The sequence below is a fragment of the Canis aureus genome, chromosome 4, assembly GCF_053574225.1.
Source record: "Canis aureus isolate CA01 chromosome 4, VMU_Caureus_v.1.0, whole genome shotgun sequence".
Taxonomy (NCBI): Eukaryota; Metazoa; Chordata; class Mammalia; order Carnivora; family Canidae; genus Canis; species Canis aureus.
Genome location: NC_135614.1, coordinates 29,543,837 through 29,566,458, shown reverse-complemented (window position 1 = coordinate 29,566,458; position 22,622 = coordinate 29,543,837). Strand labels below are relative to the sequence as shown.

The 22,622-nt window shown below is 52.8% G+C and overlaps 1 protein-coding gene across 6 annotated transcripts in view; it reads left to right on the top strand.

Moving 5' to 3' along the window:
- The window catches only part of DLG5 (discs large MAGUK scaffold protein 5), a 119,334-nt gene that overhangs the window by 34,004 nt on the left and 62,708 nt on the right, over positions 1-22,622 (top strand). For 4 of the 6 annotated variants that reach the window (XM_077895159.1, XM_077895156.1, XM_077895155.1 and 1 more), the window contains exon 2: positions 14,587-14,655. The exons of the other annotated variants lie outside the window; for them this stretch is intronic. In XM_077895159.1, the coding sequence (XP_077751285.1) occupies positions 14,587-14,655 (69 nt within the window). The remainder of the gene's footprint in view (positions 1-14,586; positions 14,656-22,622) is intronic. 6 annotated transcript variants of the gene reach the window in all.

The following is a 22,622-nucleotide window of genomic DNA, read 5'->3' as shown; positions in this document are numbered from 1 at the left end:
CCTCCTAGGGCTCTCCTTGGATAGGAAAACCATCTGCTCTGGTCTGGGCCTCCCAGAACCCCCTGAAGGGCCAAACCCTTCTTTACATTCTCTGTTTCTCAGAGCCTCAAAAGAAAAGAATACGTGGGAGATCACTGTTCTTTTATTTACCTCTGAGGGCCCTTTCGGTCCTGGTCCTTTAAAGAATGTTGAAGAAACAGATTGGATCTTAAAAGATTTCATTTATTTATTCATGAGAGACACAGCAAGAGAGAGGCAGAGACATAGGCAGAGGAAGAAGCAGGCTCCCTGCAGGGAGCCCAACATGGGACTCGATCCCGGGTCTCTAGGATGATGCCCTGAGCTGAAGGCAGGCGCTAAACCGCTGAGCCACCCGGGGATCCCCCAGATTGGATTTTAGAGTTAAATTCCAATCTGCCCCACAAGTAAGCTTGTGGGGCAAATAAGTAAACTGAAAAAATATCTGTCAAATAAATAAATAAAATCTTTTGAAAAAATTTACAGTAAGCTTGGTAAGAAGTGAGCACCATGAAATAGTGTTTTTTTTTTTTTTTTTAAGATTTATTTATTTTAGAGCAAGAGAGCATGCAAGAGCAGGAGAGGGAGAGAGAGAATCTCAAACGGACACCCCCCCCGAAGTGTGGGGGCCCTAGGTAGGGCTTGATCTCACGACCCAAGTCCAAATCAAGAGTCAGACACTAAACCGACTGAGCAACTGAGGCACCCCCCCAACCCTTTTTTTATTTTTTAAGATTTTATTTTTAAGTAATCTTTATATCCAGCACAGGGCTTGAACTTCTGACCCTGAGATCAAGAATCGCATACTCCACCAAATGAGCCAGCCAGGCACCCCTGAAATAGTGTTTCTTGTCGGACTGGCCCTTAGGAATCACCCAGTGCCTTCCCATCATGCCCTCAGCAGACGCAGCTAATCCATCATGGGCTCCTTTCCCGACAAGCGCAGGTGTGGCCTCAAGCTCTTTTAACACGGTACTCTGGGCAGTTGTCACGAGACAGGGCAGTTCCTCTGCGATGAACCTCTTGGCCTTATCTGGTCTAATCCAAGCTCATCAATTCTGATGGAGAAACCAGAGCCAATCAATGGCCTTACTTAATTGGCAGAGCGTTGTTGACCTCCGGATGACCACACCAGATGTTTCTTTGCCTTCCCTGCCCTACCCCAGTGTTTGGTTTGGCAGACCAGCCCCTCTGGCCACTTTCCTCCCCGTTGCCGTCTAGAAGATTTCATTCTCTTGTTCCTCCTGTCCTCCTGAATGGCCTCTGTGTCTCTTCCAGATATTTTTATTCCTTCTCCTGTTCTCACAGGGTGTCCATCCCAGAATTTTGTCTGTATGTGCCTAGAACAGTACTTTCTGTAGTTGCCCATTATGAAGTCTAGATCTGGCCCTCCCTTGTTACTCCTTTCATTTTTTTAAAAAAGATTTTATTTATTTGTTCGTGAGAAACACACAGAGAGGCAGAGACACAGGAGAAGCAGGCTCCATGCGGGGAGCCCGATGTGGGACTCGATCCTGGGACCCCGGGATCACGACCTGAGCCAAAGGCAGATGCTCAACCCCTGAGCCACCCAGGGATCCCCTCCCTCAGTTCTTTCTTAGCCAAGGGCTTCATATTACCAGGTAGGGACTGTGAGCTGGTCACACGTTCTCCAGGCATGATGGGATGACTCCCATGGGGACTGTATTAGTCTGAAACTGTCCCCAAAGATTTGGATAGCTATAATACAGAGAGAGATAAAGCTCTTGCCTTTTTTTTTTTTTTGAGACAAAATACATATAAAAATATTTACCATCTTAACCAGTTTTATGTATAGAGTTCAGTGGTATTAAACATTCATAATGTGCTACCATCCCCACTTATCTTTATCTCCAGAACTCTTCATCTTGCAAAACTGAAACTATACCCATTAAATGGTAATTCCCCATCTCTCCCTCCTCACTCCAGCCCCTGACAACCACCACACTCTACTTTTTTTTTGTTTTTTTTAAGATTTTATTTATTTATTCATAAACAGAGAGAGGCAGAGACACAGGCAGAGGGAGAAGCAGGCTCCATGCAGTGAGCCAGATGTGGGACTCGATCCTGGGTCTCTAGGATCACACCCCAGGCTGCAGGCAGCACCAAACCGCTGCGCCACCGGGGTTGCCCTACTTTGTCTCTGTGATTTTGATTACTTTCAAGTACTTCATATCAATGGAGTCAAGCGATATTTGTCTTTTTGTGACTGGTTTATTTCACTTAGCATAATGTTAACACTCTGTTGTAGAACATGTCTGAACTTTCTAGCTTTTTTTTTTTTTTTAAGATTTTATTTATTAGAGAGAGAACACAAATGGGTGGGACAGAGAGAGATGGAAAGAGAGAAAATCTCAAGCAGACTCTGTGCTGAGTGTGGAGCCCGACGTGGGGCTTCATCTCATGACCCTTAGATCATGACCTGAGCCAAAATTGAGTTGGATGCTCAACTGACTGCACTACTGAGGTGCCCCTGAATTTCCTAGCATTTTAAAGCTGGGTCACACTCCAGTGTATGATGCCCCACATTTTGCTTAGCCATTCATCTGGCAGTGGACACCCATGTTGCTCACACGTTTTACAGATGTGATTACTCAGCTGTCAGCATAGCTGTAGGAATATTCCTTGAGACCCTGCTTTCAGTTTTTTGGCATATATGCCCAAAAGTGGATTCAATGATCATGTGGCAAAACTATTTTTAATTTTTTGAGAAACTGCCATACTAGTTCCACAGTTGCCTGCATCATCTTACCTTCCTACCAGTAGTTTCATGAGGGTTCCCATTTCACCACATTGTCACCCACACCCTTTACTTTCTGCCTCATTGATGGTAGCCATCCCAAGCAGTCCAAAGGAGTATCGCCTTGTGGCTTTGATTTGCATTTCTTTAAGGATGAGTAATGTTGGGCAGCCCGGGGGTGGAGGGGTGGGGGGGCGGGGGGGGAGGGGGGGTTTAGTGCCGCCTTCAGCCCAGGACGTGATCCCGGAGTCCCACCTTCGGCTCCCTGCATGGAGTCTGCTTCTCCCTCTGCCTGTGTCTCTGCCTCTCTCTCTCTCTCTGTGACTATCATAAATAAATAAAAATTAAATCTTAAAAAAAAAAAAAAAAAAAAAAAGGATGAGTAATGTTGAGCATCTTTTCATTTGCTTGTTGGGTGTTTATAGATCTTCTTTAGAGAAATGTCTATTCAAGTATTCAAGTCATTTGCCCCCCCCCCCCTTTTTTGAGAGCAAGAGAGGGAGGGAGGGAGGGGCACCTGGGGGTGGCTCAGTTGGCTAAGTAAGCATCTGTCTTCAGCTCAGGTCATGATCTTAGGGTCCTGCAATTGACCTCCACAGCAGGCTCCCTGCTCAGTGGGGAGTCTGCTTCTTCCTCTTCTGCTTGCCTCCCTCCCCATTCATGCCCTCTCTCACTCTCTTAAATAAATAAAATCAGAGAGAGAGAGAGAGAGAGAGAGAGCTGGAGGTAGGAGAGGGACAGAGGAGAGCAAGACTCTTAAGCAGGTTCCATGCTCAACAAGGAGCCTGACTTGGGCTTCGGGGCTCAGTCTCACGACCCTGAGATCAGACCTGAGCCAAAACCAGGAGTCAGATGCTTAACAGACTGAGCCACCCAGGCATCCCTCATTTGCCTATTTTTGAATCCGATTTTTTGTTTTTTGTTTTCTAGGTATTTATTCATGAGAGACACACAGACAGGCAGACAGAGGCAGAGGGAGAAAAAGGCTCTATGCGGGGAGCCCCATGCAGGACTCGATCCCACAACCACGGGGTCACGACCTGTGCTGAAGGCAAACACTCAACCACTAAGCTGCCCAGGCGTCCCAGAGAGAGAGAGAGAGAACTTTGTTTTACGAGTTCTCTATATATTCTGATATAATCCTTTGTCATATATGTGACTTGTAAATCTTTTCTCCCATTCTGTGGGCTGCCTTTTCACTCTGTTGGTAGCACCTTTCAATGTGTAAAATTCTTAAGTTTTCATAAAACCCATTGTGTCTTTCTCTTTTTGTTGCCCATGTCTTTGGTGTGATAGCTAATCATTGCCAAATTCAATGTCATGAAGCCCTATATTTTATTATAAGAGTTTTTTTTTTTAATTTTTTATTTATTTATGATAGTCACAGAGAGAGAGAGAGAGAGAGAGGCAGAGACACAGGCAGAGGGAGAAGCAGGCCCCATGCACCGGGAGCCCGGTTTTTCTGTTTCTGCAAAAAAGTTCATTGGGATTCTGATAGGGATTGTGTTGAGTCTGTGGACCCTGTTGGGTAACACTGGCATTCTGACAAAGCCCTTGCTTTTTATTCATTTCCTTGTGTTTGTTGTTGCAGTGTGGTGTTTTGAGTAAGTACTGGAAAAGGAGGACTTTCTGGAAGAGAAGAGGCTGGCAGTGAAGAGAAGGAGTGAAGGCGACTGGGAACAATGCACAATGTCAGGGAGCAGGGGACCTTGGGTCTCTGGGGCAGGTTCGCATTTGTGAGCAGTTCCTTTCCAGTTTACAAAGCACTTTCAGTGTCTTTTATTTTATTTGCTAGCACAACAATCTGTGAGATACAGATAAAGACTTCTTACAGCTCCGGTGTATAGATGAAGATACTGAGGCTCAGGAAGATAATTTGACCCTTTAGTAGGTGACCAACCCAGGGAGAGCCCAGATCCATCCAGCTCCTGACCCTGTGCCCTTTGTCCGGTGCACTGTGCACTCAACGTGGCAGGGATCTTGGTAGGTTCAAACTCAGCAGGAATGTTGTGTGGAGGGGGAGGTAAGCGGTTCTCCATGGTCTCCGAGTCCTGGGGACCCAGCTTGCTGGTCAGTAGTTTTCAAGGCACCATGCAAAGCCGACAGGGAGGGTGCTGTTGATGCTGCTGAAGGGAAGGAGGCAGAGGCAGCAGCTCGTCGCTGGTGAGAGCAAGACGTTTCCTCTCTGGCCTTTGTGGGCTGAGTGTCCCTGAGCTGTGCGGCCTGGGTGTCACGCCCTTGCCTACTCTGCCACTTGTGCCTGAGACCTGGGCTCTTCCCAGAGCCATCATTCCCTCTGGCTGACTCTTCTGTGTACCCTGATCTGAGATTAATGGGCAATGGCCATTTGGAGGATGACGTGGGATGAAGGGGACGGTGGGAGGGAGATATTTTGCCGACTTTGGCATTCAGTGTGAGCACTAGAGCCTTGAGCAGGTTCCCCAAACCCCGCTGGTTCATACTGTTTGCTGCCTTCTAAGTCAGGATGGAAATGTCTATCTGGCTCATTCCAGAGATGGTGGTGGTCTCCCTTGGGTGGCCAGAGGAGTGACCAGGTTGGGGGCGTTGAAGCCAGGAGCAGAGGACAAGGCTGGCAGCTGAGGTGTGGCAGAGATGACTGGAACCATATTTCTCTTACTTCTCTTCTTCCCTCCTGCTGTTGTAAGGATAACCTTGGCCACAGTGCCAGATGCTGGCTGATACGCTGCTCTCTGGCATTGCCCCCCAGTTTCTGACTTGTCAGTTGTGACTCCTAGGTGTGTTGTCAGGGGTTGGCTGCTCACACCCTCTGCTGTCCACTGGATCAAGGAACTGGTGAGTTTTGTCTCTTCTGATCTTGGTGGAAAGGAAGTAATCCAGGGCTAGTGGTAAGATCCACCGCTTAGTGGCTTTGTGGATGTGGGTGAGTTACTGAGCCTCTCTGAGCCTGCATTCACCATTCATTCATTCATTTATTCATTTGAGAGACAAAGAGCACAAGCAGGGGCAGAGCCTGAGGGAGAGGGAGAAGCAGATTCCCTACTGAGCTGGGAGCCTGATGTGGGGCTTGTTGATCCCAGGACCTGGAGATCATGAGCGGAGCTGAAGGCAGATACTTAACCATCTGGGCCACCCAGGTGCCCCATGCATCTCACCATTTAGAAAACAAGTTAAGAATCCATTTTTCACAGTGTTGGGATGATTAAATGAAACAAGCCATATAAATAGTACCTTCGTCGTGACAAGTACTTAATAAATATTAGCCGCTATGAGCAGTCAGAGTGTGGTTGTTAGTACTCTCAAGAAAAGCTTGAGCCCAAACCTGTAAGGTGCCTCGTGCTTCTTGGTGGCTTTCCCTGTCCCTCTGACATGTTTCCATCAGTCCCTTTGATCCCCAGGGAGGAGGTGGAGTGCAGGTACAGTTTGCACTTGCTCTTCCTCTCCCTGAAACAATCTTTTTTCAGCACTCTGCACTTCCTTCAGGTCTCTGTTCAAATGTCACCTCAGAGAGAGCCCCCCCACATTGTACCACAATAGCCACCTCTCCACCCCACCCTATCACCCGCCCTCTGTTTTACTATGCTGTATTTTTCTTCATAGCATTTCTGACTTGATGTAGTTTGCATTTGTTTATTGGTTTAGTCCTCTTCTTCCACCCTGGCTCCTGTGAGCTCCATGAGAGCCGGGACTCTGTCTCTCATCCTCTGCTGCACCCCCAGGACCTCCTAGCACAGCGCTCGCTGAGAGGCTGGTGAATGAATTGGCTCTGTGTTTCCCCAGGGCAGACATGCCTACCAAGGGGTGGTGCCTAGTGCGGAGCGCCCTCGCTCCATCTCTTGAGGTGTGCTGACTGGTGCCCGTGTGTAGGTAGGTGGTAGTGAGGATGCTGAGGAGGTCGGGGCGGGCTGGAGGTGTGCCAGGCACACAGCAAGTGCTCTGGCTTGTTCCATGTGACTCAGAACATGAGACCTGCAAGGAAGGCCAGCGATGGATGGGAGTTGGCCATGGCCAGACAGAATGATGGAAGAGGGCAAAGGGGGCCTCTTTTTTTTTTTTTTTTTTTTTTAAGATTTTACTTATTTATATTAAAGAGAGGGAGAGCACGAAGGGGGCACTGGGCAGAAGGAGAAGCAGACTCCCCCACTGGGCAGGGATTCCGCCTTGGGGCTCAATCTCAGGACCCCAGGATCCTGACCGGAGCCAGAGACAGATGCTTAACCCACTGGGCCACTCACATGCCCCGGGGTGCCTCCTTATCCCAGACACGAAGAAAACAAAGGCACAGGGCTGTATTCAGGTACTGGGAGGGCACACCCCGGTGGAGGGGAGGCAGCAGTAATGAGAGCTAGGGTTTATGGAGTGCTTGCCCTGTGCCCGGCTCTGCCCTCGGGGCGTTACCTCTCTTTACTCATTTGGCTCATACCCATCATTCTTCCTGCTTTATAAACCGAGATATGAGGCACAAAAAGTGGAAACCACTTGCCCAGGACCACACAGCGCTTGTGTCGACCCCGGCAGTGGTGCAGGGCAGCGCGCTCCAGGTGTGGTCTCTAGAGGAGGGAGCCTCTTCTCCCTTTACTGAGAAGTGGAGACGGAGTCCCAGTCGAGAGTGGGAGGGAACTGGCTGTGCCCCGGGCCTTGCAGAGAGCTGCTTCGTGCCCGTTGGGACTCGTGGTGCTGGCTAGAAGTTTATTCCAGGGCAGATGTGCCGCAGCGAGCTGTCCATCTGCGGCACCGTGGGGGCTCGGCCGCCCCACGGGTGAGCTGCTCTGGTTTCCTGTGCCCTCTTGCTGGGTCCTCCCTGTTGCTATGACAAGGCCACGAGCTGTGGTTTAGGGGATGCTGATCGGGCTCCGTCACGCTTGTTGGTGGAATCATTGCATTTAGTAGGAGACTCTTAACACCTGTCCTGATCCTCCCCCTGGCCCCATAAAGACTAGCCTCCCAGGGAGCCCAGCAGACCCTGCTTCGGGCCACGTCCTCGGTGCAGAACTGTAACCCAGCCCCTTTGGGTGATGACAGAAGAAAACGGCTTGTTTTAGTGACAGAAAGCCAGAAGTGAGAGGTGTTCCCACCTGGTGCCAGGTTGTGATGGTCCCAGTTCCTCCCAGTATTCCCATCCTGGAGCTTAACCTCTGACAGCAGGATGACGAAGAAGGCCTCCAGGAGCCTTTCCCAGCTGATGAGGGGAAACAAGCTCTCTGACGGCTGTTTTTAATCTCTGGAAACTCAGCAAACTTCCATCATCTTGCGCCTTGGGGGCGGGGAGGACTCAGGGCCTGACAGGGAGAGAAAGGATCCTTAATCTTACTGAGTGATCGGTTCCCGGCATGCGTGGGTTTTTTTTTTTTTTTTTTTTTTTTTTTTTTTTTGTGTGTGTGTGTTGTTTTGCCTACCTTTTCTGACTTTAGCTTTTGGGGCAGTTGTGGTGGGAGATGGGGCTGTGGATCACAGATGACAGCACTGACAGTCTGGGAGCTTCCTCAGGGTGTAGCTCAGTTCATCATCTCACAGATGATTCCAGAGTCCAGTGGGAGGGGGTCAAGGAATGAGCTGAGAGCCCCGCAGGCACCCTTCACCCCCCCCCAACCCCGCACTTCTCATTTGCACACTTAGCTTTCCGCTTAGCTAGGAAACGGAACACCCCCTTTCACCTCTGAAGGATGGGCTACTGGTTCATTTCACGTCCTCAAAAAGGGAGAAATAAGCACCCTTACTATGATATTTTAGCAAGTTTTTTTTTTTTTTTTAAGATCTTATTGATTTATTTGACAGAGCGTGAGAGAACACGAGCAGGGGCGAGGAGCACAGGGAGAGGGAGAAGCAGGCTCCCCGCTGAGCAGGGAGTCACATGTGGGGCTCGATCCCAGGATGCTGAGATCATGACCTGAGCTAAAGGCAGACGCTGAACCGACTGAGCCACTCAGGCACCCCAGCAAGTTCGTTATTCTTGTTCCGAACTTTGCAGACACTACTCCAGCTGTATCACTGGGGAGACTAATGCTGTCTTCACTTAACCAACCGGACACTTTGGGGGGTGGATTACGCACACCAGGGCGTGCATCTTCACCTGACCCCTAACAGCAGGCCTTCTGTCTGTGCATGTCAGGGAGAAGGTGATTCCCCTGTCCTGAGGCAGGCATGCGGGTGCAGGAAGCAGGACTTCCTTCACTGCTATGCCGGGCTCTGGCTGCTGCTCCGTTCCGGGACCGTGGTCACCCCATACCTCTCTGACAGGCTGGGGCTTGACAGCCTCCTAGTTTGGGTCTCAGTGTCCACAGCCTTGGGCCATATTTTTAAAGGGAAGGCAGCTGAGGCCCTGGGGAGGGGCGTGACTGCACTGACTTGTGATTTTGCAGGAGGGGTCTCAGCAGCGGGGGGGTGGGGGGGTACCCTGCCAGCAGCTCCTGTGGTCCTCAGAAACGGGGAGGTTCTCTGCACAGCACACTGCACTCCTCACACTCTTGCTTCCTTCCTCATGTCTCCAACTCCCAGAGTCGGTGCCTCTTGCATGAGGGTCCCTGAGCCCTGGGACCTGCCTCTGCCCTGGGCATGGGCATGGGTGTTGGGGCGGGCTGGAAGCAGCAGTGTATGTCAGGGTCATGGAGCTGTGGCTCCTCTCTTTCTCTTTTTTCCCAGGTTTAGCCCCCATCCCTGGCTCAGCAGTGCCATCTCAACAATGCCAGATGAGTGTCCTCTTGGTGGGGGAAGGAGGGCAGAGAGGGATCAAGCCCCTTCTGGGGGTGGGAGGGATCCAGGCTGGAGGGCCCCGGGCAGGGCTGGCTCTGTTCTGAGACTTTCCACTTGCACAGGGGGACAGGCTCTGCCTGTGTTTCTTCCAGGCTGAGTTGGCTTCTCAGGTGCTTGTCAAGGTCACTATCCTCCAGGGCCAGTGCCAGGCTGCTTCCTCCATGAAGCCTCCCCTGACTGTCCTTCCTTCTTCAGAGCCGGGCAGCAGTGTTGGGCCTAGGGATCAAGAGTGCAGCCTTTGGGTTAAACTGGGCTTGTATCTTGTCATTCCCTTACTGGTTCTATATCAAGACCTTAAGCAAGTTTCTTAATTATCCTAACCCTTAGTTTTCTCCTCTGTAAAATGGGCCTGTTGACAGCCTCAGGGTTGTTTTAGGAGTTTACTGAGACAATGCATGCCAAGTGCTTAGCACAACTTGACACTTAGTAGTGCTCAGTGTCTATGAGCTGCTATTGTTATTGTTGTTATTATTATTATTATTATTATTATTATTAGTGAGTTCCCTGTAGTCTGGCAGCCTGTCAGCCTGTACCGCTTGGCCTTGTCACTGTAGTGCAGCTGTCAGTTTCGCTAGTCAGAGGATTGGGAATGGCAGTGTTGGAAGGTCCGGTTTGCCAATAGTGGTAGCAGCTAGCACTTGGAGCACTGGCTGTGCAGGTGCTGTTTCAGGCCCTGTTCACATCAGCTCCGTAGCGTCCTCTATTAGGTAAGCACTCCTCCGAGCCCATTACACAGGTATGTGGAGGCAAGGAGGGGCCGAGTGACTCACCTGAAGCACCCGGCCAAGGGGCAGAGTGGGCAGGCTGGCGCCCATGTGGCTGTCCTTGTCGTCACCACCTCCCTTGACAGCTGAGCGACCCTGGCTCAGAGGGGCAGGGACTACTGCCGAGGTTGCCCAGCAGCTGGGGAGCCTCTTGAGCCCCTGGCTGGCCTTTTCCCAGGCCTGGCCCCGGGGGCCTCGTGGGGCTCAGGCTCGTGTCAGGAGCCTGATGGGCACATGCAGGTCAAGGGAGCGCTGGGGTGCTGTCAGCCATCTGTGCCCGGCCGTGGTTCCTCAGGGGTGAGCTGGGGGGGGGGGTGGGCTCCAGGGCGGGGCAGGTAGCTTAGTGGTGACAGCGCCTCCCGACCAGAGTCCCCGGGCACAGCCGCCGGCCTTCGCAGGTGCCCGGTGAGCGGAGCGGGGTGGGCGCGGCGGGCAGCGCTGGGAGGAGGCCCGTGGGCAGGCCCTAGGCTGGCACAGGTGCCCTGGATCCTAGTGTCCCTGGGAGGAAGCGTGAGCCAGCGGGGCCCGTACGAGCTCCAGGTGAGGGGAGCCAAGCGCAGGCTGCGGGAGGCGGCCTTGGAGGACTGGGCCATTCCGCTATCGCTCGGGTGATTTTACTGGAAGTTCTTTTGAAGTGGTCTCGGTGACCCACTGGGGCTGAGTCACAGAGTAAACGCAATTAGCAGGGGCTGGGCTCTTGGGAAGGATGTAGAGCTTGCGTGGGTCTGTTTGTGGCTCTCGGGGCCCCTGCCGTCGCCTGCACTGGCTCCCACGGCTCCCGGCAGCCTTCGGGCCCTGCCTGCTGCCCCACGTCTCCTCTGTGTGCTGGGGCGTTAGAGCGGCAGAGTCCCAGGCCCCCCTCGCCTGCCCACATCGGAACCCATCCTCTGCTCGGGTCTCCCCGGTAGTCCCTGTGCCAGTAGAGGCCTCCCTCGTGTCCCTCTCTGGTTATGCGTCCATGCTCTGCTCTCCTTTCCTGGACGTGTTTCCAGATCATCTGACTTCTGGGTCCTCTGAGGACCTGTGCACAGGCTTGCCTGGGTTTGTGGGAGCGCCCTGAGTGGCAGCGCCCTGCTGTCCTGTGGGGGTGTGGGAGGGCCCATGGGGGCGTGGGCAGTGCCAGAAGGGGAGCCGCGCCGATTCTACAGGCCTCGGCAGTCTGGGCCTCTCCGCCAGGTGGAGCATGTGCCTTAGGCTTCAGGGCACATGGGGTGCAGGTGCCTTCATGGGGGGCTGAGTGGTGCCTTTGAGATGAGACTCCTGTTGGCCTCCAGATTCGATTGTGAAACCCCAGAGGTAGATGACGCCCGACACCCGCCCTTCAGAAGCCACCGGCTTTGAAAGGACACCGCGTGACTCTGGGAGGAGAGTGACTCCTCTTGCCTTTTCCCGACATCCTGACCACATAGGCTTTTTAAGACAACAATAGTAGCAGAGACAAAGCATGACCAAGACAAACGTCGTCTTTGGGCCTTTTTCTCCTCCTCTGAATGACGTCTGAGGCCCTGGGAACGTTGTAAAAACTGGGCCCCATCCAATTTTGATCCCTCCCTGCCATTCCCCAGCGCCTAGGAGCCCTGCCAGCCGACTCGGGGGCGGAGATGCCCAGAGATGCAGATAGAGATGTCACGCCGCCCCCAGGTCATGCCCCAGAACCTCGGCAGGACTTCGGGGACTGGAAGAACAGTGTGTGGTTGGCCAGTTGACTCCCCCAGCCAGGGAGGGAGATGGGGCGGAGAGAGACAAGGATGTCTGCCAAGTTTAATTAACAGTGGAAACTGGCCATGGGGGAGGAGAGAGACGACTTGATGAGGAGGGGTGCTTTACTGGAAGATGGGGCTCTGCTGGTGCCAGTAGTGAGGGAGAAGCAGGGCGTTCCCGCAGGGAACGGCGGTGCCACCAGCGCGATCGGGGCCCGGCTCGGATCTGGGGGTGTGAGTGGGAGGGTTTAGTTGTGTCTCCTTTTCCAAGGAGGCATCTTTCGAAAATAATCCACCAACATACCGGCTGGCTAGCCTTCCATTAACGTAAAGAAAAAAATAATTAAGAAACCGTCCATTGAATTGAGGAAATCGGCGTTGCGTTGACGTGTTTGTCCTTGAAGACACCAATGGAGTGCCTGAATCGTATCCGACCTTACTTCACGGGTCCTTATGCAATGCTTACTGTTTATGGTATGGGAAGAGAGAGGATTTGAGAAATTCGTGGCACTCATTGTTTTATTGAGACAAAAATGCAGAAATGTTGAATGGACAGCACAATGCATCGTGTGGGCCGAACATGAAATACAGGAGGTATTTTGTTGAATGTTGCTATTCATTTTTTTTGGTGGGATCAAGGAATTTCAGGGCTGCATGGGATTTTCTGGTTCCTTCTCCCTTGGAGTGATGGGCAGAACCCTCCTGAGGCCTCCCTGCCAGGTGGGCATGGGGCCTCCGTGAAGTGAGTGAGGGCGTGTGTTGAGGGGGCCCCCGCCCTCCCCAGCTCTCTTGAGACCTAGCCAGCCCTGACCGTTGGGTGCCCCCACCCGAGGCTTTCTAGAACACCTGCCTGCCATGTCCAGTCCTGCTGCCAGAGGCTGTATGGCACAAATGGATCCCTTTGACAGCCCCATCTGAAGACCGAGCAGCTGTCTACGCCCTAAGTCATCCTCTTCAGTCCATGCTAAACATCCACAGGTTTTCTTTATTTTAAATAAACTTTTAAGAGCCTTTTAGATTCACAGCAAAATGGAGGGGAAAGCACACGTATCCCCCCCTGAGCCGACAGGTGCACAGCTTTGCCCCCTCTCATCATCCCACGCCTCAGTGGTACATTCGTGACGATTGATGAACCCACACTGACACGTCGTTATCACCCAAACGCTGTAGTTTACCTTAGGGTTCACTTGTGGTGTTACACACCCCATGGGTTTGGACAGATACATAATGACATAATACCCACAGGTTCTTAAGAGAGTCTCAGAAAATTTGATAATGAGGCCACCAGTCATGCCTGGCCACTGTCCTAGTTCTCGCCGTTACCAAAGTCCCTTTTCCTTGGTTTTTCTTTTTGTTCTCTGCTTTCATTTCTTTTTCTGGTGGGCATGCCTGCTGGCTCCCCTGCACACCCCCATCTCTTCATCCCTTCACCGTCCCTTCGGAGAGTGTGCAGGTAGGCAGTAAGCAGCTGAGTTGTGGTAGGAGAGAAACCTTCAATCTGGCCCCCACGTTTCTGGTCCCGGAGCCCTAGAGCTCATGAGTTCTTGGCTGCTTTTCCACATCAGGGCCCCGAGGCTCGTTCAAAGGCTTTCCTGCAAAAACCCCATCTCTAGTCACCACTCTGCCCGCTGCACACACCTCTTCACTCTGTAGGGCTTTCGGTTCCAAGGGCAAAATACTGCATTCCGGCCGTTGCCTGGATTTCCTTGACCTCCACCTGTGCGCGTGGTGCTCTTCTCAGCTCCTGAGGTAGTCTTGGAGGCGGTTCTCCCTCTAACTTGGTGTCACCTGTAGTCACAAGCAAAACATGCCATCAGGGGAGAGTGTGACCCTAAAATAAGACGGGAGAGAGGACCTTACAAGCCGTCGGCTGAAGCTCCGTACAGGCCAGGGAGCAGAGCTCCGGAAAGCAAACGACCTGCTCAGTGTGACCCAGCTCCTCCTGCGTAGACGAGAGCTGGTTTGGAAATGGGGTTTCTTCACCCAGAGGTTACACTGGTGCCCAGGTGGGTAGCCTCCTGGCTTAGAAAATGCTCATGTTCAGACGGAACCGTGGTGTGGTGCGGTTGTGCCTCTAACACCAGGAGTTAACATTAAGTGTCGGCCAGAAAAGGGGCACGTGCTGCTCCTTGGCTTTGGTGACAGTAATAAGGGGGCAGTCCCTGACCACATTAGTAAGGACCGAGCTGGAATACATTCAGACCCGAGAGCAGAACAGTCGAGCAAAAAGAACACATAGTTCGTAGATGTGTAACTTCTGCTCTGTCGCTCTCTGCATGGATGCCGGCATCAAACTGATAAAGACCCGGAGGAAATCCCCAGACCCTGTTTTAACCTGGGGCATGTTGCTCCCTTGCTAAGCTCTTCCCCAGTCATCCTAAGGAGAAGCCAACTGATTGGCTCCGACTGTGCGTAGATAAGTCTCCAGGACAGGTGAGGTGAGAGGCCCCGCAGAAATACCACAGACTAGACCCTGCTGACCACCCCTGCCTGGCCCCTTACGTCCGACTTCTGGTCACTGACGTCGTGTTGGTTCTCAGTGTGGTGTTGACCGAAGATCAGCTGGCCTGACAGTAGTTTGGGGTTAGTAACAAACGGTCTGTCCTTCTGTCCCCAGGCTCCACCTACAGCGTCTTATCCATCATGCCCTCAGACTCAGAAAGCAGCAGCTCCCTCAGCAGTGTGGGTGAGTACCACCTGGGCACCCCTCCTTCCTGGAGGGCACCGGGCGGGTCGGGCGGCTGGGTGCGAGCCGACGTGGCCCCGAGTCTGGGGGGTGGGAAGTCGGACTCCCCTGTCAGATCATTTGTGGGGCCATCTTCTGTTGATGCCATTCACACCTTCTCCCATCAGCAGGACGTCCTCGTGATGGTGGAGGGCAGGAATCTGGTTCTGGTGTTAGCAGGGAGGCAGGTGCTGGGGGAGGCTGTGTCTCCCCCTTCCCTCTCTTGGTCAGGGCATGGGACTTCTCAGTGAGCTTGTCCCCCCAACCCCAACCTTGTGCCTCTGTGACCACTGTCCATGAGAATGGCCCCTCTTGGGACTGTCTGTTGTAAGTGGGAACAGCCCCCTGGGCCGCGTGTTGCCTTGGGGACAGGAGTTGCCTGTCCATGTGTTTCCAGAAGCCCATCAACGGTCCTGCCCTCCCTTCACTGGAGACGTCCCGACAGGAAGGTTATCCCGGTCTCCCAGCCCTCCCACACCTCTGTGACCCATCCTGCGTCAGGTGACTTCTGTTTAACACCCTTGCGTGGTTTCTCACATCCAGATCTGACCCTGATGGACAGAGGGTCGTGGAGTTTCTGTAGTCGGAAGGGCCCCCAGAGGCCATCCGGTCCAGTTATTTTATCTCCTCTGTATAGACAGAGGGGGAGACTGACACTCATGCCGGGGACTCCAGGCCCAGTCCGGGGCTGACCTTTCATGTGTTAACTCGAGGAACACTTAGGGAGCACCTCTGCTGCGCTGGAAGTGGGCTTGGAACGCAGTGGGGAGTAGGGCAGATGTGGTGTCAGGGCTTGTGGGCCTTGGGGTACACGGGGGAGATGGTTTTCTTTTTTTTCTTTTTTTTTTTTTGGGAGATGGTTTTCTAAGCAAACACGGTGCGTGAGGTCAGTGCAGTCAGGGAGGTACCGGTAGGGGGTGCCGTGCTGTTTCCCAGGGCTGCCGTTACGAAGCGCCTTACACAACACAACTGCATTCGCACACAGTTCTGGAGGCCACACATCTGATGGCCTCAGGGCAGGGTCTGTCCCAGGTCCCTCTCCCTCCTCCGGTGGGGTGTTGGCAATCCTGGGTGGTCCTCGGCTTTTGTGTATCACCCCAGTCTCTGCCTTTGTCTTCACGTTGTGGTGTCCCTGTGTGCGTGTCTGTCTGCACGTCTCCTCTTTAAAAAGGGACACCAGTCCTACTCCAGGATGACCCCGTCTTCACCTGATCACCGGCAAAGACTGTATCTCCAGCGAGGTCACATTCACATTTATGGGGTGGGGGTGTGCGGTGTGAGGATTTCAGGACTTTTGGGAGGACATGGTGCAGCCATCACAGGTTCCGTCATCCCTGTCCAGGGTTCAGGGAGGACTCTTCTGGGACCACAGCTCAGAGCTTCAGTTGTGAGTCCATCACCCCAATGGTGGGGTTGTTGGAATTTCAAACATGAGTTTGGCTCCCGGGAAACCCTTGGGAGTGGAGCAGTGACAAGGGGCTTTTTTTTTTTTTTAAATTTTTTTGATTAAAAAAAAAAAAGATTTTATTCATTTATGCAGGAGACACACAGAGAGGCAAAGACACTGGCAGAGGGAGAAGCAGGCTCCATGCAGGGAGCCCGATGTGGGACTCGATCCTGGGACCCCGGGATCACGCTGTGAGCTGAAGGCAGATGCTCAACCACTGAGCCACCCAGGTGTCCCGACAAGGGGCTTTTGTAAAACCGAGGTGTTTGGTCCCCGAGTGCCCCTCTCTTGCCTCCTCCATGCCGTATCCTCTCTCGGCTCCCTGTTGCCCCTGGGAACGAGGTACAATTATCTAATAGGTATCTGACAAATTCCTCATTTCAACACTTCAGGGCTTACCGTCTTTCTTTGAGGAACCTTTCTTAGGAAACTTTGCATTAGTCTCTCCAAAGTGAGAGGTATTAACTTAAACCACAGCAACTATTGTTACCAGTGGAATTTTAAGCAGGAGTAGGAAGGTATTTTTTATGCAGCTGGACCTCCGCACTTTCTGGAAGAAGCTTCATGTCAACGACCCACCATTTCGTTCAACCCATACCTGAAGCTGGCTCAGTCTTTGGGGTGGAGTGGTCAGCAGCGTCCCCACACACCTGTCGGCCAGCAGGCAGACAGCAGTGTAGCGCTGCACGTCCTGGAGTAGGCTGGGCTTCAGGCGTCGGTGCCCAGATGTTGAATGCTGAGGGTCTGGGTGCTCCCCTTCAGGTCAGACCCTCTTCAGCTCACCAGGACCCAAGTCTTGCTTCTCTTGTTCTTATGCCAGTGGTTGTCATCGTCCTGGGGGTGAGCGGCCCCACTTCTCAGTGTCCTTGTGGCTGTACCAGCCAGGAGACCTTTGGCTGTCGCAGCTGGGAATACCTGCTCACACCGCCTTCAACAAGAAAGAAACATGTGATCTCACATAGTAAGAAGCTGCTGAGGTTGGGCCGAGTACACTGGGATGTGGCTCTGCGAGCGTCTGCGTGTGTCTTCCCCTCAGGCTGCTGGCAGGGCCTCTGTAGCAGCACTTCCAGCTGTCACATCAATATCTGGCGGTGTCGGGGGCTGCATGCAGGGTCCCTTATGAGCACCACCAGCCACAGGTGGCTGTTTATTTTCAAATTGATTAAAATGAACTAAAATGAAAATGTCTAGTTTCAACAATAACACGCACAACATTTCAAGGGCTCTCTGGCCACCTGTGGCTCGTGGCTGCTATATTGGACAGAGCACATACAAGGACATCTCTGTTATCGCAAGGATGAAGAGGGTCCTCTAGCGTCTCCTTGGCAGCAAAGCAGCCTTCCGCAGAAATCCCTTGGCAGGGCTCCCCACGCTGACCACAGCTGCGTCACAGGTCTGTGCCCAAAGCAGTGGCTCATGCGGCATGGTCTCTGGACCAGCAACACTCAGGCACCTGTTGGAGATGCAGGTTCCTGAGCCTCACCCCATACCTGTTACATCAGAAGCTCTGAGAGCAGGGTCCAGCATCTACATTTAACAGGCCTCCCGGTCTGAGGTGGGCTGGCCTGACTTCATCCTTGGTGAGGGCACTGGAACGTCTGTGGCTGGTGTGGGCCTGTCCCTTGGCTTGGAATGAGCGGTGGGGTCAGCCACGGGGACCACTGTGGTGCGTCCTGGGGAATTCCTCCTGGCTCAGCCTCACCTGATGACAGGTGATGCCCTTTCCCTGCACCGCGGTCCTGGCGGGAGGGGGCCTGTAGTCAGATGGAGACTGGCTGTTCCTGTTGGTTCACGGTCTTTCTGCACGAAGCGAAGGCAAAGCAAGAGCAACGTCTTACAATAAAAAGATCACCTCCGCTCTCCCACGTATGTCTCCTTAACAAACACCATTTGGGGAAAGAATGGCAAGTTACGGTCTGCATGACAGTTGGTAGGGGAAGTCTTGGGTGTTGTGTGCTTTCTGCGAGGCTGGTGCCTGATGGGCTGCCCTGGCTAGTGTTAGGTCTGCAGGTGGCCTGTCCCCTCTCAGCTCTCAGCTTGATGCTGCTAACAGCTCACCACGCTGGAGCTAACCTAGAGTCTTTCTGCTGACACCTTTTCTGGCACTTTTCATCAGCTGAGTGCTGAGGCTTCTTGGAGGCCTCCCCCATCCCATGCAGCCCGTCTGTAGGTAACATGGCCTGTGCGTAGCCCTCCCGGATCTGCCCCAGGAACACACACTCGTTTCAGGCAGTTGATATTTTTCTTCCCCATTCATCCTGACCTGATTTCTCAGGTGCGTTTTATCTCCCACCTGGGACAACTGGGGAAGTTTTAAGGAGAACAGACATCCTTGAGTAGCATTTATAAAATGAGCTTCAAATTTTATGCAAATTGAAGCAACCAGAGAGGTTTCTTACTAAACTAAGAGGTCTCTTGGCTTGTTGGCAGGAGAAGCAGCTGAAGGGCTTCCTCTGTATCCCAGCGAAGATTCCTTGAAAGCACGGCTTCTGGTTGGCACAGGAAGGTGGGGTGAGTCATCATGGAAGCAGGTTCTGCTCCCGGACTCCTTGTGCCCTCTCACCCTTCCTTTCCTGGGCCTTTGGATCAGGGGCCTGTTTTCTCAGTTCTTCCAAACAATGGGAGCACCTTCTTCTCTTGGGCATGTGCTTGTGCGTGCAGGGTCACAGAGAGCCCTGGCCCCTGCTCTCACAGCAGCCAGGTGTCTCCGTCCGTCCAGGCTGCCAAAACAGAATACCACCAACTGGGCAGCCAGAAAACAACAAACGCTTATTTGTCTCAGTTCTGGAGGCTGGGAATCCAGGATCCAGGCAGATCCCGTGTCCAGTGCGGGCCTGCTAAAGGGTTCACAGATGGCGTCTTCCTGCTGTGTCCTCACGTGGAGAAAAAGGGGAGAGAGCTCTTGGGCTCCTTTTATAAAGGCACTAGTTCCACTCACGTGGGATCTGCTCTCATGAACTAGTCACTTCCCGAAGGCCCTGCCTCCTAATACCACACCTCGAGGCTTAGGATTCCCATTTAGGGATTTTGGCGAGGGGACACCAGCATTCAGACCGTAGCACCAGAGAGGAAAGCGACGACCGGCCTTTGTGCCGAATATAAAACAGAAGGAACCAAATAGCTCAGGGGAGGAGGCAGCTATTTCTGATGCGGGGTGACAGTAAGTTTCAAGGAGGGAGGTGGTCCTTGTGTGAGCCTTCTAGATATGTTGCTTCAGAAGTAGGAGCAGGGGTCCCTGGGTTAAGCGTCTGCTCCCGCCTCAGGTCATGACCCCAGGGCCCCAGGATGGAGCCCTGCATCAGCAGGGAGTCTGCTTCTTGGTTTGCTCTTCCCTCCTGCTTGTGTTCTCTCTTGCTCACTTTCTCTCTCTCAAATAGTAAATAAAATCATTAAAAAAAAAAAAAAAAAAGTAGGAGCAGTGAGGAGGCGATAGGCCGTCACTGCCTCTCTTGGTTCCGGTTTCTGCAGAGTGAGCAGACCTTGAGTCAAGGATCTGATTTGAGGGCAAGTGCTTTACCTGGACGCGGGGCGTGGCCGCAGCCTGCACCATCAGTCCTGGGAGGAGCTGGGCCTCCGTCCTGTACTGACTGACCTGGGGGGCCATCCCCACCCCCCGGGCTTCCACAGTTAGGGGAAGGGGCCCTCCCTGCGTGTCGTCTGTGGGCAGTGCCCTTAGCTGTAGTGGCTGCAGGCCAGCCAGTAAAACGGGGGAGGAAAAAGCCCCTCTGGCCAGGGCCAGAGGTTCTCAGACTCGAGCAGGCATCAGAATCACCTGGACAGGAGTGCTGACTCCACTTCCTGGGTTTCGGAATTAGCCCCGAGAGGGACGTTTCTAACAAGTTCGTGACACTACGGTGCTTTCAGAAGCACTGGTTTACGACGAGGAACTGTGTCTCTCCCGATGGCTCTGGCTCTCTTGGGCTGCAGATGAGGGGGGCTTGGTTTTGCTTGCTGCTGCTCCTGACGACCGTGTCCTGCCGCTGCTTTGCTCCTCCCCTGCGAGCCAGGGCCTGGAGGGAGCCAGGGAGCTTACCTGGGCACGGCCCCTCCACCTGCCCACGTCTGGCCGGTACCAGTTTCCTCCTCGGCTCTGGCACATGGGCCCACAGGGCTCCGGAGCAGAGCTGTGATTTGTCCAGCTGTAAATAAGACAGAGGGGGCGGCCTTGAGCTGGAGTGCGGTGGCGAGGGAGCTAAGGACACGGGCTTCCGGCCAAGATGACCCAGCTGTCAAGCAGCTCACTAAGCCTCAGTGGTCTGTGGAGGTGGCCGCACCAGCCCTGGTGACCGGGAGGCAGAGCCAGGACTCCTGTGGAGAAAGGGGCCTGCCCTGTCTCCCTGCGGATTCTGCTGCTGCCGACACTCTCACGCCGAGGCCCAGTGACAGATGGCTCTTTGCCCAAAACCCCGGGCCCGTGGCTGCTCTCCTGGCATCTCTAAGGCACCCCCATTTTTGTACCATCTAAGTCCCTTACCCATGAGCCCCATCCTGGACACAGAAAGGAAGAAAGAATCTGCCTTCTTGGAGTGGGTTCCAGAGTGGAAAGAGGAAGGAGTGAAATCAGGGCGAGTGGACAGTTTTGCTTTTGATTCCCAAAGTACAGCTGTGCAGGGATTGGAGAGTGGAGGGAAGGACGTCTGAGGTTCCTGTGGACAACTCACTTGGGCTTAGTTATTATTTTGCTTGTTATTTTTTTAAAGATTTTATTTATTTATGCATGAGAGACACAGAGAGGCAGAGACAGGCAGAGGGAGAAGCGGGTTCTCCGATGTGGGACTTGATCCCAGGATCACACCCTGAGCTGAAGGCAGATGCTCAACCACTGAGCCACCCAGGCGCCCTTATTTTGCTTGTTTTGTAAGCTATCTGCTGTACCTGCCGTGTCTGATGGGGTGGGAGGCTGGCGGTCCAAGCTCCACCGACGACCACACCACTCCTGGGATGGTGGCTTCTGTTTGGGGCACCACAGGTTTTATTGTTAGCTTAATTTTTTAAGAAGTCATGTCATCGAGGTATAAATTGCATTTAGTAAAACTTCTCCTTTATGTATAGTTCAGTGACTTCTGACAAACTCACATGGTCGTGTAACCACCGCCACAGAAAGATACAGAGCATCTCCCTCAGCCCAAGACATTCCCCTCTGTGACTTTGCACTCAGCCTTTCTTCCCTCCACCCCCACTCCCAGCCCCCAGCAACCATTCATCTCTTTTCTGCCCTATGTTTCCGCCCTTTCTCAGATGTCCTACAAATGGACTCGTATATTTATAGCCTTTTGTGTCTGGCTGCCTTCACTCAGCAGAGGGCTTTCAGACTCCCCAGCTCTCGGGGTCCTGGTGCTTCGTCAGCGGCCATTCCCTTCCCCTGCTGAGTAGTATTCCTTTGGAGGAAGGGGACGTTGCCATTTATCCATTCGCCCTCTGCTTTAAGTGCTTGTGTGCTAGTGTTTGTGGGCACGTAGCTTTTCTTTTCTCGTGTCAGTACCCAACAGTGGGATTACTGGGTGGTAGTGTAAATGCATGTTTAACTTTATAGAAGACTGCCAGGGGCACCTGGCTGGCTCAGTTGGTCAAGCGTGTGACTCTTGGTCTTGGAGTTGTAGCTTCGAGCCCCAGATTCGGGGCCTAGAGGTTATTTTTCAAAATTAAAAAAATAAAATAAAATAAAAGACTGCCAAAGTGCTTTCTAAAGTGGCCGTGTCATTCCACATTTCCACCTGCGACATTTAGGAATTTGAGTTTCTTCCTTCCCTTGCCAACATTTAGAGTTGTCGCCTTTTCATCTTAGCTTATTCTCACTCGTAGTGATAAAGGGACTTGACAATGGTCTTCAAATACTTTCAGGTCTGTTGTATAGAAGAGGAGTTAGTTACAGGTGTAGGAGCCTTGTGGCCCTTGGGAGCCCATCTAGGTCAGTGGAGGAAGTTGCGGGAGATGGATTCTAACTCTGTACAGAGAATGACTTGATGGGGAGGGATTAGCTGGGCTTTGCTGTAAAGTAGTGAGCTCCCTCCCTGTGGCGGAGTTCCAGCAGCCTCGGCCGCCTTGTGGGGCATTCTAGCAACCAGTTTGGATGGGAGGGCCACATCACCTTCAAAACGTCTTTCAGTCTTGAGGTGCAAGCAAAAAAAGAATAACTTTATTTTTAAAGATGTCATTGATTTATTTGTGAGAGAGGAAGCACGAGCAGGGGGAGGGACAGAGGGAGAGGGAGGAGCAGCCTTCCCGCTGAGCAGGGAACCAGCCTCGGGGCTTGATTCCAGGACCCTGGAATCACGACCTGAATGGAAGCCAGATGCTTAACCGACTGAGCCACCCAGGCGCCCAGAAAAGCTTTATTTTTAACTGACAGGGAATGGAGAGGATTCTCTGCAACACTTATCATTAATCTGGAATGTCCAGGCTTAGCTCATCTTGGGATTCTTCTTGAGGTGCCCTGTGGTCCTGCTCTGCCCCCCACCTTCCTAACTGTGGCATTTCCTAC